Here is a 12,699-nt window from a genome sequence, read left to right as displayed (position 1 = left end):
GATCAGGGCTGGACTGGATGGCCCCACAAGGGCCATCCAGTCCAGCCCTGATCACCCCCTACACACACTCTCACTGCATTGGGAACCTATATGGTCCTCACACTTCCTTCACCTCTTCCTTTCCCATTCCCTCAAGTCCCACTGTTCTGAACAGTTCAATAACTCACTACCTCTGAGGATGCTTGCCATAGATGCAGGCGAAATGTCAGGAAAGAATGCCTCTAGACCAGTGGTTCTCAACCTGGGGTCCCCAGATGTTTTTGGCCTTCAACTCCCAGAAATCCTAACAGCTGGTAAACTGGCTGGGATTTCTGGGAGTTGTAGGCCAAAAACATCTGGGGACCCCAGGTTGAGAACCACTGCTCTAGACCATGGCCATATAGCCTGAAAAAAGCTACAACAACCCAGTGATTCCGGCCATGAAAGCCTTCGACAATACAGTTCAATAACTTCCACCTTGTGACGCAGACCTCAGCTGCCTTTGACAGTGTATGTGTCAAGGTACGAATAAGGGCAAAGGACCCTAAAAGCACCAGATTCTGTCCGATCCTGGATATTAAGCAGAGCCATCCTTGATTGGTCCTTGGAGGGGAGACCGAGAGGGCAGGATTTCATCGCCTATGGCTATTCCTTGCGTATGGCTATTCCTTGCGTATGAGGGGGGGGGGATTCAAGTCGAGGGGTGTCTTGAAGAGTCTATGAGATTCAAGTTGAGGGGTGTCTTGAAGAGTCATCTGGTTTCCTTGGACTCTTTCAAGGGATACCTAGAATCCTTGAGCTGGGAGAGAGCAAAAGGACCATCCAGCCCAACCTCCTGCCCTCTTGACTTGGAAGGAAAGGATGGAAGGAAGCTCTCCAGCATGGGATGCTGCCCTTCATCCCTTACCATCCTGGGCAGGAGGACCGCAGCATTCCAGGAGGGTGTCTACACAGCCCCTTCTCAATCTGGATTTGGGGATGGGAGCCGAGAGAGGAGGCGATAGGCACTGCTCACTCTCCCCCCTGTATTTGGGCTTCAAGGAGGTCTTCCAATCCTCTTCCCAAAGCCAAAGAGGGGATCATCTCGGAGGGAGAGAAGTCAAAGCAGGGAGAGAGGGGGGTGGGTGGGCAGGGGACGTGACCCAGGCGATGGGAAGGCGGCGCCACTCACCTAGGATCATCCTTGCTGGGGCTCCCGCTGCTGCCGCCGGAGCAGCACCTTGCAGCAGGGAAGGCAGCCGCCTCCAAAATCTGCTGCTGCTCCCTCCTCCTCCTCCTCTTCTTCCTCCTCCTCCGTGTCCGCTGCAGGGCTAACTAAGAAGCGAAGCCAGGAGAGAGGCGGCGGGTCCTGCCAGGCATCGCCAAAATAATAATAATAATACTGAAATGTCAGCGCAGCAAAGCAGCGGCGCCTGCTCCGCATCCAGCACTAGCAGCAGCAGCAGCAAATCCTTCCTCCCCTCCTTTTTTTTTTTCCCTTCCCCGGACCGGCGCGCGCTGGGCTAGCAGGCTGACTGCCTCGCGCGCGCCCTCCCTGCTTTTCAATTGGTCACGGCGCCAACTCGGGCGCCCAATCAGAAGGGGCCGGAGCCAACTCGCCGCGGGGAGGGAGCGAGAGAGAGAGAGAGAGAGAGAGAGAGAGAGAGGAAGGGGGCTCCTCTTTGCTTTCCCCTCCCTCCCTCTCTGTATCCGCTGCAGCGGCAGGTAAAGAAGCGCACCTTAAGGGGGGTGCGCGCGCGAGGGGGGGGGGGTCTCTTCCGCACGCGCACGCAAACAAACAAATACACACAGCACAATCCTCTGCAGGGAGAGCCGCCACAGCCCCACAGGGGCGCTTGTGCATGTTTGCATCTGCGGAAAGGAGGCAGGAGACAAGGGGAAGCGGGACTTAGGGCGCATCTGCACTATAATGCGGTTTGACATCAAGGCTCAGGGATCCGAGGAACTAAAGTTGTAAAACTACAACTCCCAGGATGCCATAGCATTGAGCCGTGGCAGGCATCCTCAGAGGTTGTGAGGTTTGTTGGAAACTAAGCAAGTTGGAAACTAGGCAAGTGGGGTTGTGAGGTTTGTTAGAAACTAGGCAAGTGGGATTGTGAGATTTGTTGAAACTAGGCAAGGTGGAAACTAGGCAGGTGAGGTTGTGAGATTTGTTGGAAACTAGGCAAGTGGGGTTGTGAGGTTTAGAAACTAGGAAAGTTGGAAACTAGACAAGTGGGATGGTGGGGTTGTGAGGTTTAGTCTGAGGTTCTGAGGTTTGTTGGAAACTAGACAAGTGGGGTTGTGTTTGTTTGAAGGTAGTCAAGTTGGAACTAGGCAAATGGGATTGTGAGATTTAGAAACTAGGCAAGTTGGAAACTAGGCAAGTGGGGTTGTGAGGTTTGTTGGAAACTAGGCAAGTGGGATTGTCAGATTTCTTGAAACTAGGCAAGGTGGAAACTAGTCAGGCAAGGTTTTGAGATTTGTTGGAAACTAGGCAAGTGGGGTTGTGTTTGTTTGAAGCTAGGCAAGTTGGAACTAAGCAAGTGGGGTTGTGATGTTTAGAAACTAGGCAAGTTGGAAACTAGGCAAGCGGGGTTGTGAAGTTTGTTGGAAACTAGGCAAGGTGGAAACTAGGCAGGTGAGGTTGTGAGATTTGTTGGAAACTAGGCAAGTGGGATTGTGTTTGTTTGAAACTAGGAAAGTTGGAACTAGGCAAGTGGGGCTGTGCGATGTGTTGGAAAGCCAGTTTGAAAACTAGGCAAGTGGGGTTGTGAGATTTGTTGGAAACCAGGCAAGTGGGTTGTGAGGTTTGTTGGAAAGGCCAATTGAAAACTAGGCAAGTGGAGTTGTGAGGTTAGCTGAAACTAGGCAAGTTGAAAACTACACTAGTGGGGTTGTGTTTGTTTGAAACTAGGCAAGTTGGAACTAGGCAAGTGGGTTGTGAGGTTTGCTGGAAACTAGGCAATTTGGAAATTGGGCAAGTGGGGTTGTGGGGTTTGTTGGAAACTAGGCAAGTGGGGTTGTGAGATTTGTTGAAACTAGGTAAGTTGGAAACTAGGCAAGTGAGTTGTGAGATTTGTTGGAATGGCAGTTTGGAAACTAGGCAAGTGGGGTTGTGGAGTTTGTTGAAACTAGGCAAGTTGGAAACTAGGCAAGTGAGATTGAGAGGTTTGTTAGAAACTAAGCAAATTGGAAACCAAAGTCCTACCTACTTTGGTCAAGTCCTATGTTGGTTCATATCAGCTTAGTACAGTATAAAGGACTATACTCTGAAGCAGGGGCAAGAGAGTGATTCACCAAAATCAACCAGTTGCTAGCTAGACTATCAGAAAACCAATGAACCACTTTCTCTACATACATACATACATACATACATAATGAGTTATCTTGAAGGTGGAACACATGTCTGAACATGAAATGCATCTTTTTCATGTATATCTTATACACAAAAGCTGAAGTTCATTTTACACCCAATATTTTAAATTATTTTCTGTATGAAACAAATTTTGTGTATGCTGAACACTCAGAAAACAAAGCTGTCACTATCTCAGCCATCCACAAGGATAATTTAGGATTTTGGAGTAATTTGGAATTTTGGAGAAAGAATGCTCAATCTGTATCTGAGAACAGACATGTATTTTCCTATATTCAAAGTATTACAGTCCTACGACAAAAGTGTGACCTTTGGAAGACATGAGTACAATAAGAGCAACCAACAAAAAACAATTTTTATTTGTTCATAAAATGTGTTCAGAATTTTGAGGAATGGTTGTTTTGTGTATGTGTGTGCGTGTGTCAGGAGTGACTTGAGAAACTGCAAGTTGCTTCTGGTATGAGAGAATTGGCCATCTGCAAGGACGTTGCCCAGGGGACACCTGGATGTTTTGATTTTTTATCATCCTTGTGAGAGGATTCTGTCATGTCCCTGCATGGAGCTGGAGCTGAATGGTATGGTAGCTATGTTGCATACAACATATATTCTATAGTATGGTAGCTATATTATACACAACAGAATGAGGACCATAGCATAACTTGTCTCATTAACCTATTTTTATTTCTAATTTCTCAAGAGAAAAAGGATATAGGGGAAAAAGGGGAATTTTCTCTTTTTTCATTTCCCCCATAGACTTCCACATGTTTATGTATGCCCAGTGGTCCCAAAATATCTTAGTGTGCAAAATTAAAAATTGTTTTTGTACTGCGTTGTCTTTGATAAACCTAAGATAGGAAAGGAACTTCCTCTAGTGTGACAAAACCCAGGTTAAACCTATTACTTGCACCAGATTTTGAGAACTTGTGGCTTATGTGGTTTTTGAACTCCAGCCAGCATGGATAAAATGGAAGAAGGGGTTGTTAGGACTTTTACTCCAAAACATCTAAAGGAACAATACTTCTGCACTGAAAATTCTTGATGCAAAACCATAGATCCAAGTCAGGCTTCTGGCACTTTTTAACACCCCAAGTAGTGAAAACAATGAAACTGCACACTTCAACTCCCCTCCGTAAAGTTACAACATCTGGATAGAGCTTGGAAATATATACCTTGTTTGACTACAAGGATACTACAATCAGAGTGCAAATAAACTCTGCAACAAGTCATGGCCCCAGAATTGGAAATCTGGACAGAATGACATTTATCTAATGAAGAGGGCTCTGATTCACAAAAGATTGTGTCACAATACATCTGTCGGTCTTTAAGATGCCACAAGACACTTAGTTGCTGCAACAGGCTAAATACAGCTCCTCTTCTGGAAGCCATTTCACTAGATATGTATGTTACAATGAGTTTGCACATAAATATTCATCACCTCTCAATAATAGGGTTGCCAACTGTTTGTTGTTGTTGTTTTTTCCTGGCAAGGCATTCATGTTTTTTGCAACTGCGTGACAAGCAAAAATTCAGCAGATGAAGCTTTTCCCAGAATACAAAAGAGATGGAGGGATGGGAAAATCATCTCTTACTGAATTTATATTTTGTCAAGAGTACTGGAGCAAGATCTGGTTGTTTTTTTTAAAGATAGTGGCCCTACTTTTGGATGTGGAAGAGCCATTATAAAACAATCACTACAGGCTGAGATTTACAAGAGGCACCTGCGGAGTGGAGTTCTGTTCAAAATTGTGGTCAATTGTTCATGTCGTCTTCCAAGCTACTCCTATTCTCTCAACTTTGCCTTCTGTATTTCCCATTTTTCTCCCTCAGCAACCACCAATTAACATTTAATGCTTATAGAATATACTCCATCTCCATTCTTCTGTTCATGTTTCCTTGTCCTTAGGAATCTCTTCCCTAGAGATCTGGTAATTCTGCAAACCTGGGAATTTCCAACATCTTCTAATAGTCCCTTCTTCTAGTGCACTAATAGTACTGAACATGGTTACATAAATCCCCACACTTGGGAGAATATATTTGCTTTCTGTAGGTACTGGGGCAAACCCCTCTGAACAAACCTTGCCAAGACAACTCCATGGTAGGTTCACCTTAGGGTTGCCATGCAACAACAACAAATATCAGATTCTTCTCTTCATCCAAAAAGCTCAGGAGAAATACACAAGTTCATTGTCTTCTACCATTCCCAGAGCATTTTGCTCTTACAAGCAATCTGATGCAGTGGATTAGATTTAGATGGCTGACTAGCCCAAAGTCAACGCAATGGTGATCCCATACATTCCATAGCATTTTCTTAAACAAGCAATACCCAGAGTGGATTTTTCCAGTTCCTTCCTCTCCAATATAGCATACAGCAGTTAGTATTTCTTGGTAACACAATTTAGCTTCTAGGACCATGTGACGGCGCGAGTGGCACCACATGTGTGTAGAACTTTAAAATGCAAAGTGCCCATACTTGCTTAGTTTGTAAATGTATAGTTGGATTGATTGGTTATTTATAGCTCTCAATCAATGTTGTTTGCACCAGTTACATTGCTTCCTCAGCTCAAATGCTTGGCTCCACCTCTTCCTGGAGGAGGGCAGAGTTTTTCCTTTTCCATTCTACCATCAAACTTTCTATCAGATAGACATGAGAAAGAGACTTGGCTCTAAACCCTTAATTAAGTTACCTCTCATCATCAATTCTAAGGTTTTTACCCTTGGAACTCATGCTTCATGTCCAGATCGCCCTGGACAATGTTGAGGAGACCCAAGGGCCTTCAAACCAGTCCTTTGGCATCAAAAGGAAGACTCTGTGCCTTCAACATAGGCCATTGGACTGGGGGTTGTGTTTGTTCCGACCTTCACAGCCATTGAGAAAAGAGGGAACAGGAAAAGCTTCTCAGCTGCGAAATCTCCTTGGACCCAAGACAACCAGAGACTGTAATGTATATTTCCTTTACCCCCTTTGAAACTTCCAGCTTATTGCCTTAAAGAGATAACTCTTTATGAACAATAAAACCTATTTTGAGTTATCTACAGTGTTTTGGTTTTTGGGAGTTCCAGTTCTTTAAAGTAAGGCAAGAAGCAACCCCCTGGGGGAAAGATGTCAAGTCTATGTCTCTTTCACTAAGAGTTATAGCCCCCCAGGCACGACGGCACAGACCTGGTGTCTGCATGGCATTTGGGCCCTTTAAAATCATTGGCTTTAATCAGTTGCTTTCCCTGATCATATCCCATCATAGTAACCACAACAGCATATGGTTCCTATATCCCTTGAAATAAAAACCGCTAAATGAGGAGCATACGCAAGTTCAATAGGATGTTATTAAGTGATGAGACAAAGAGCAAAGCTGGGTACCCATATATACAAGTGACTCAGCCCTTAGCGTCGCTAATGCTAAGGCAGATAGGTGTGTGCAAAACCATCTGTTCTATTAAAGTTCCTTACAGGACCACACCTGCCTGTAGCTTGATTTTTACTTGCTTTGCTAGCCCCCACACCCATCTTGTACCTGTTTACTAAAGTCATAATTAACATAAAATTAATAAAGCACTGTCTTCTATCAAAACTAGTTCTTGGAGGAAAATGAAGAGCCACGGACTTGACATCGTTGGAAGAATGAACCAAGATTTCCTGTTCTTGCTGAAGAGTTCAGAGTAGCTTGACTGGCTTGCTATCCCTCATACTAGCAGAGCTTCATGGAACATAGAAACTTCAACACCTCTATTTCAAGGTGAACTCCATCTATTTGGTGAGAAGTAAGAAGGCTGGGATGGGCTTAGCAGGGAGTGGAGATGTTGCAGCGTGAGACAGGCTTGGGGCCAGGGTGTGGAGGCAGTTGTGAGGAGCAGGCTCAGGCAGGAACGTGGCAGGAGTGCGAAACACAGTGCAGGAAGGATATAAAACACCTCTCTTTCCTCCCCCCCTCTCACAAATGCTATAGTCATATAAATGGTGTTCTGAAAGGACACAAAGCCATATGCGAAGTGTGCCTTAGGGTGATCATAGTGATGCATTCCTATCCTCCATTTTTCTGCAAAATGAGATATAAATATGCAAATCAATATATATATATATATATATATATATATATATATATAAAGAAATCCAGCATAGATTGTGACAAAACACCATCAAAACCATGCTCTAATTCACTACTCAAGAACACTAAAACATACATGAGATTGCGATCATCATTCTTCCCAGGGACTTTCTGGGAAGAAAATTATACAGCTTTGGAAGGGAGTTTCATGCTGTGATCTAACAAATTTCACAAGCAGAAAATACTATCAGGCCCCTATCAAAGGTTTTAAAACTTAGAAGGCACTGTCACAAGTATACTAAGTACAGTCAACCCTCCATATTCATACATTCTGCATTCATGGATTTAACCAACCATGGTTTGAAAATATTCCCAAAATCAAACCTTGGTTTTGCCATTTTGGATAAAGGATGCTATTTTAATATACCATTGTATATAATGGGACTTGAGTCTTTGTTGATTTTGGTTTCCACAGAAAACTCTGAAACCAAACCACAACAGATATCAAGGGTCCACTGTATATATATATTTGTAGAAATCTCTTTAAGCACAGATCCAATATTCTTTCAACAACGAATGTTAGATAACTAGAGAGAGACACCATTCTGCATCAGCTGTGACTTCAGAAGAGTTGCCAAGGGCAGCCCCTGAGGGCCATCAGAACAATCAATCCTCAGTGGTCTGGTTAATGGTCGCCAGCTTCTAGCACAGTGGTTCTCAACAGATGTTTTGGCCTAAAATTCCTGGAAATCCTAGCCAGTCTACCAGCTGTTAGGATTTCTGGGAGTTGAAGGCCAAAACATCTGGGGACCCACATGTTGAAAACCACTGTTCCAGCACCTCCATGATGAAATAGGTTGGCGAATCAGTGTGGTGGGTATGAAAAGTTCCCCTTTTTTGCCGTTACTTGGGTCTCAGAGCCAGAGCAAGGAAAACTAACTCATTCAAGGCATGCACAATTTTCCTCTCACAAGAGGAAAGGAAGAGAAAGAGAATATTCTGATACTGTAACGTTGACATGAATAAAGGGGTGAAAGTTGGTACTAGTAAAAAAAAAAAAAGACAATCCAAACTGTGTCCTCCACTCCATTACACTGACATTTTGTGTCATTGGCAAGGACGTGTTACAGGCAGAAATTGTTGCTTCTGATGGAGATGAAATGAGGAAGAAAATATTGGTTTCTGCCTAGCAAATACAGAATATACATTAATAGAGTTTGGGCTGTAGAGTCAGACTTGAGATGACACCTATACACTGGGAAACATTTCTCTCTCTCAAATGGATGGCAGAGGCTTTGGATGTTCATCAGGATCACAAAGCACATCTCCTAGTCACCTCTCCACAAAAAGTTGACATCAATACCAAACTACAATACGGTTTGAGCTCTGTGAGCACAGTAACTTTATCAAATGAAGCATAGAGTGCAAAGATGCAAAGACCACCAGCATTTAAACAATGATTCTCAATCATCGCCTTCGCTGGATTGGTCACATTGTCTATGGACCTAATCACATTTATCAATTTGTGCATCCTAGGATGCCAGCCAGTTAAGGGATGTATGGGCATGCAGTCCATCACACAACGTCCCTTAACTTCCAGCAGAGGCCCTGACCACAACTGGCGTGGAAGCATCCTAGGACACTTCTTCGTCAATAAGAGAAGGCTCCTGTGTTGTGCTGGTTCCATGTGATGGGAGAAGCACTGCCACACCAGAGTGGCGCATGGGGGGATGCAACTGTGTGATATGGTCCTCCATGAAAAAGCATGGACAGAGGGTGAAAAGAAGAAACAACAAGAAACATGCCAAGAGGAAGACGCCTCAAGCAAACTTTGTAATTACCGCCTTCCACCTGGAAATCTATGCCCTCATTGGAAAAGACCATGTGGATCCAGAATAGGTTTCCACAGTCACTTATGGACCCACCGCCAAGACTCTACACTTGGAAGACCATTATCCTTGACCATGAGAGATTGCCTAAGATATGATATTGAAAGTAAACTTTCTTTCACAGTATTTTCCAAAGAAAAATTACTCTAGGAAAAAAAACCAGATTCCCAATGTGGCATTCAGAAATTTATTTTCACTGATGATAAGCCACCATGGTGCAATTATTTGAGTGCAGGATTATTACTCTGGACACCAGGGTTTGAAATGGAAAATCCATTGGGTGACCATGGCAAGTCAAATAATCTCAGCTTCAAATTAAGAGAAATGTAAACCCACTTTGAACAAATCTTGCCAAGAAAACCTCATGGCAAGGGCACCTGACAATAGTCAATAACAGTGTGTTTCTGTTTTTGGCAGTGGGGTGACTTATTGGCACTGGGGTGACTTTTCCACTTATTGTCCCCATTAAAAAAAACATATGGCTGCTATGAATTAAAAAGATAGACAACCTTCCCAGTGATATGTTTTGCATAACTCTTCATTTAGTTTAGACTTTCAAGGGTGCATCTATACTGTATCAACGCCCCTTTAACAGCCATATCTCAGTGCTTTGGAGTAATGGGAATTTAGTTTGGTGAGACACTAGAACTATTTAGAAGAGAAGGTTAAATGCCTTGTACAACTACCCTTCTCTCTGACTCATTGATACAGGACAGTTAAAGTGGTGCCAAACTGCATTAATTCTACAATGTTGACACATCCTTAAAATCTCTTCAGACAATTTTTAGGTAGATGGCTAACCACCATTCAAGGAAGGTATTCTTTCTAACATTCATCTGGAATCATATTGTTACAAAAGCTTCCCACTCTACTGCAAGTTTACTTGTGCCAAGATACGGGGGGCGGGGGCAAAGAAACCTTAGTTTTACAAGTTCACTGAAACCTACAATTTTGCCATGTTGGAAACTACCCACTTTATCACGGGAACCTTGATAGCGTTTCATCTGCCTCTAGCATGACCCTGTGAATCAGCTCATAGTGAGAACAGAAGAACAAAAATGCAAAAAATTGTTGATTATCCATGTGAATGGTACAACCTCTTGTTTGAACACAGATGAAGCATTTTTCATACTCAGTGTGGGGTCTCAACAAAGACTGGATCACTGGAGACATTTTCTTTCAGGCATTTGTAGGGTCTTTTTTTTTTGTAAAGTGAAATGCTTCAGTCATCCCTGAGTAACTGAATGCCATTCACAACCACCAGCTTATATGTCAGCTCTTGCACAAAGACAGGTGCAGACATGCTTACAAAAGCTTCACTTAATTGCAACACTCACAGCCTACTCCTGAGATAAGTACAGACTAATGCTCAGGTTATTCTACTTCTGCGAAGGTAGCAACACAAAATGATTTCAGCGCTTGGGGCAAAGTCATTCCTGAACTATACTGCAACACTTTCCTGCTTTTAAACATGATAGATCCGTCATTATAACACCATGGGGAAGATCTGAATCACCGACAGAGAGGTAACAGCATGTTGAAACTGAGATGTGCTGCCATTCTGTTAAGAGCATGAGAACTGCTTTGCCAGATATTCCTTCAAAGTTTTCCTTCATCCACTTCTCTGCATCCGGACATCATTTGCACCCTTAAGAAGCTCATAAACAGGGCATTCTTAGTTGTTTGTACCCAGCAACTAATAATGGTAGCTATGCAGGTTCCAAAACTTCTCCTCCCATTCTCAGCTATAGATAATTACTACTACTACTACTACTACTACTACTACTACTTCATTCTTATATCCCACCACCTCATCTCAAGCAGCTTACAGATGGCACAAATTGCCAAAAACAAAACATAAAAGTGAGCACAATATAAAATACAATAAAATAAAACACATGCACATATATAAACATCAACTCAGACTCAATCAAACTGCAATCCTCCAACCGTGGCAGTAAACTGCTGTAAACATGGCCAAGCTGTAAACATTAGGAATAAAATAAGTGCCAGCTGCAGTAATGGAGAAAGGGCATGGGATAAAGTGCAGGATGTGTGACTACTACGCAGGACCACAAGGGACCAAACATTCTCAAAGGCTTGAAGAGCCACATCTTCAAGTCCCTATGAAAGGAGGATAGTGTGGCGGCCTAATCTCCCTGGGAAGGGAATTCCAAAGCTGTGGGGCCACCACTGAGAAAGCCCTCTCTCTTGCACCCACCAACCACGCTTGTGACGGTAGCGGAACCAAGAGGAGGGCCTCCCTGGCAGATCTTAAGAGCCCACACTGGTGCTGGGGGGGGGGGGGGTGCGGTCACGAAGATAGGAAGAACCCGAGCTATTTAGGGCTATATAGGTGATAACTTGTACTTTGAATTGGGACTGGAAACTTAACGGCAGCCAATGGAGCTGCTTTAGCAGGGGCATTGTGTGCTCCCTATATTTGGCTCTGGTTAGTAGCCTGGCTGCAAATCTTTGCACCAATTGCAGTTTCCGAGTAATCTTCAAAGGCAGCCCCAGATAGAGTGCATTACAGTAATCTAACCTTGATGTAACTAAGGCATGGACCACCATGGTCAAATCCAGTTTGTCAAGGTACCGTTGCAGCTGGTGCACAAGCTGCAACTGTGCAAAGGCAATCCCGGCCTTCGCACAGGATGGCTGGATAAAATGGTTGATAGTATTTACAATCTAATCTTCTACTGGACCAATTCTTCACAAAGATACCTCAAGGTAGAATAATCCAGAAATACCAGAGTATAAGGCCAGGGTCCCCTTTGGTAGAAAGAGCAGGAGGGTTCAGGGTCCTCAATGCAACAGGAAGGGTTTGCTAAATGTTTAATTATTAAACACATACACAACAACTACCGCTCATGGGCTCTCTATTACAAAGCCTGCGGGTCATCAGTTTCACCTAACAGCAGGCTGTAGTTTGAGGATCCCAGCAGGCCTGTAGCGAGGGGGTGGTTTTAGGGGTTCAACCCCCCCCCCCCCGAAATATTTCAGATTTTTTTTAAAAAAATGATTTACTCGTGAATTTTAACTGGTTAACCAAATCCCCATGCTAAGTCTATGAGATACAAAAAATTAAGAGTCCCTCCAGAACTGTAAGCAGTATCTCAAGCAAATATTGACAATTTATTCACACTGTCATTACTTACAGCAATAGCCGATGTCGTGAAGCAACCAAGTTGGGTGTGTGTGTGTTGAATGCTCTCATTAAGGAGGCCAGACTTGGTGGAGTTGGTTGACAGGGGCGGAGCTGCAGGCTATTGAAGGTTACTCTGCCCCCTGCTGTGCTCTTTGCTTCAGCGTGAGCTAGGAGGCAGGTTTCAACCCCACCCACCCCAAAATTTTCAACCCTCCCCAAAATTTTCAACCCCCCCCCCCAAAATAAATTTCACCCCCCCTCCCAAATTGTCAACCCTCCCCGAAA

At 43.8% G+C, this 12,699-nt stretch overlaps 1 protein-coding gene across 4 annotated transcripts in view; it reads right to left on the bottom strand.

The window, feature by feature from the left end:
* The window catches only part of ZNF385A (zinc finger protein 385A), a 213,318-nt gene extending 211,839 nt beyond the window's left edge, over positions 1-1,479 (bottom strand). For 3 of the 4 annotated variants that reach the window (XM_060762930.2, XM_060762931.2, XM_060762932.2), the window contains exon 1: positions 1,151-1,479. In XM_060762930.2, coding sequence (XP_060618913.2) covers positions 1,151-1,160 — 10 coding nt within the window. In that variant the 5' untranslated portion in view covers positions 1,161-1,479. The remainder of the gene's footprint in view (positions 1-1,150) is intronic. The other variant, XM_060762934.2, reaches the window with a different exon arrangement.
* Positions 1,480-12,699: the final 11,220 nt, after the last annotated feature.

The sequence above is a fragment of the Anolis sagrei genome, chromosome 2 (assembly GCF_037176765.1).
Source record: "Anolis sagrei isolate rAnoSag1 chromosome 2, rAnoSag1.mat, whole genome shotgun sequence".
Taxonomy (NCBI): Eukaryota; Metazoa; Chordata; class Lepidosauria; order Squamata; family Dactyloidae; genus Anolis; species Anolis sagrei.
The sequence above is the reverse complement of the archived record's forward strand: the minus strand, read 5'-3'. Positions and strand labels throughout refer to the sequence as shown.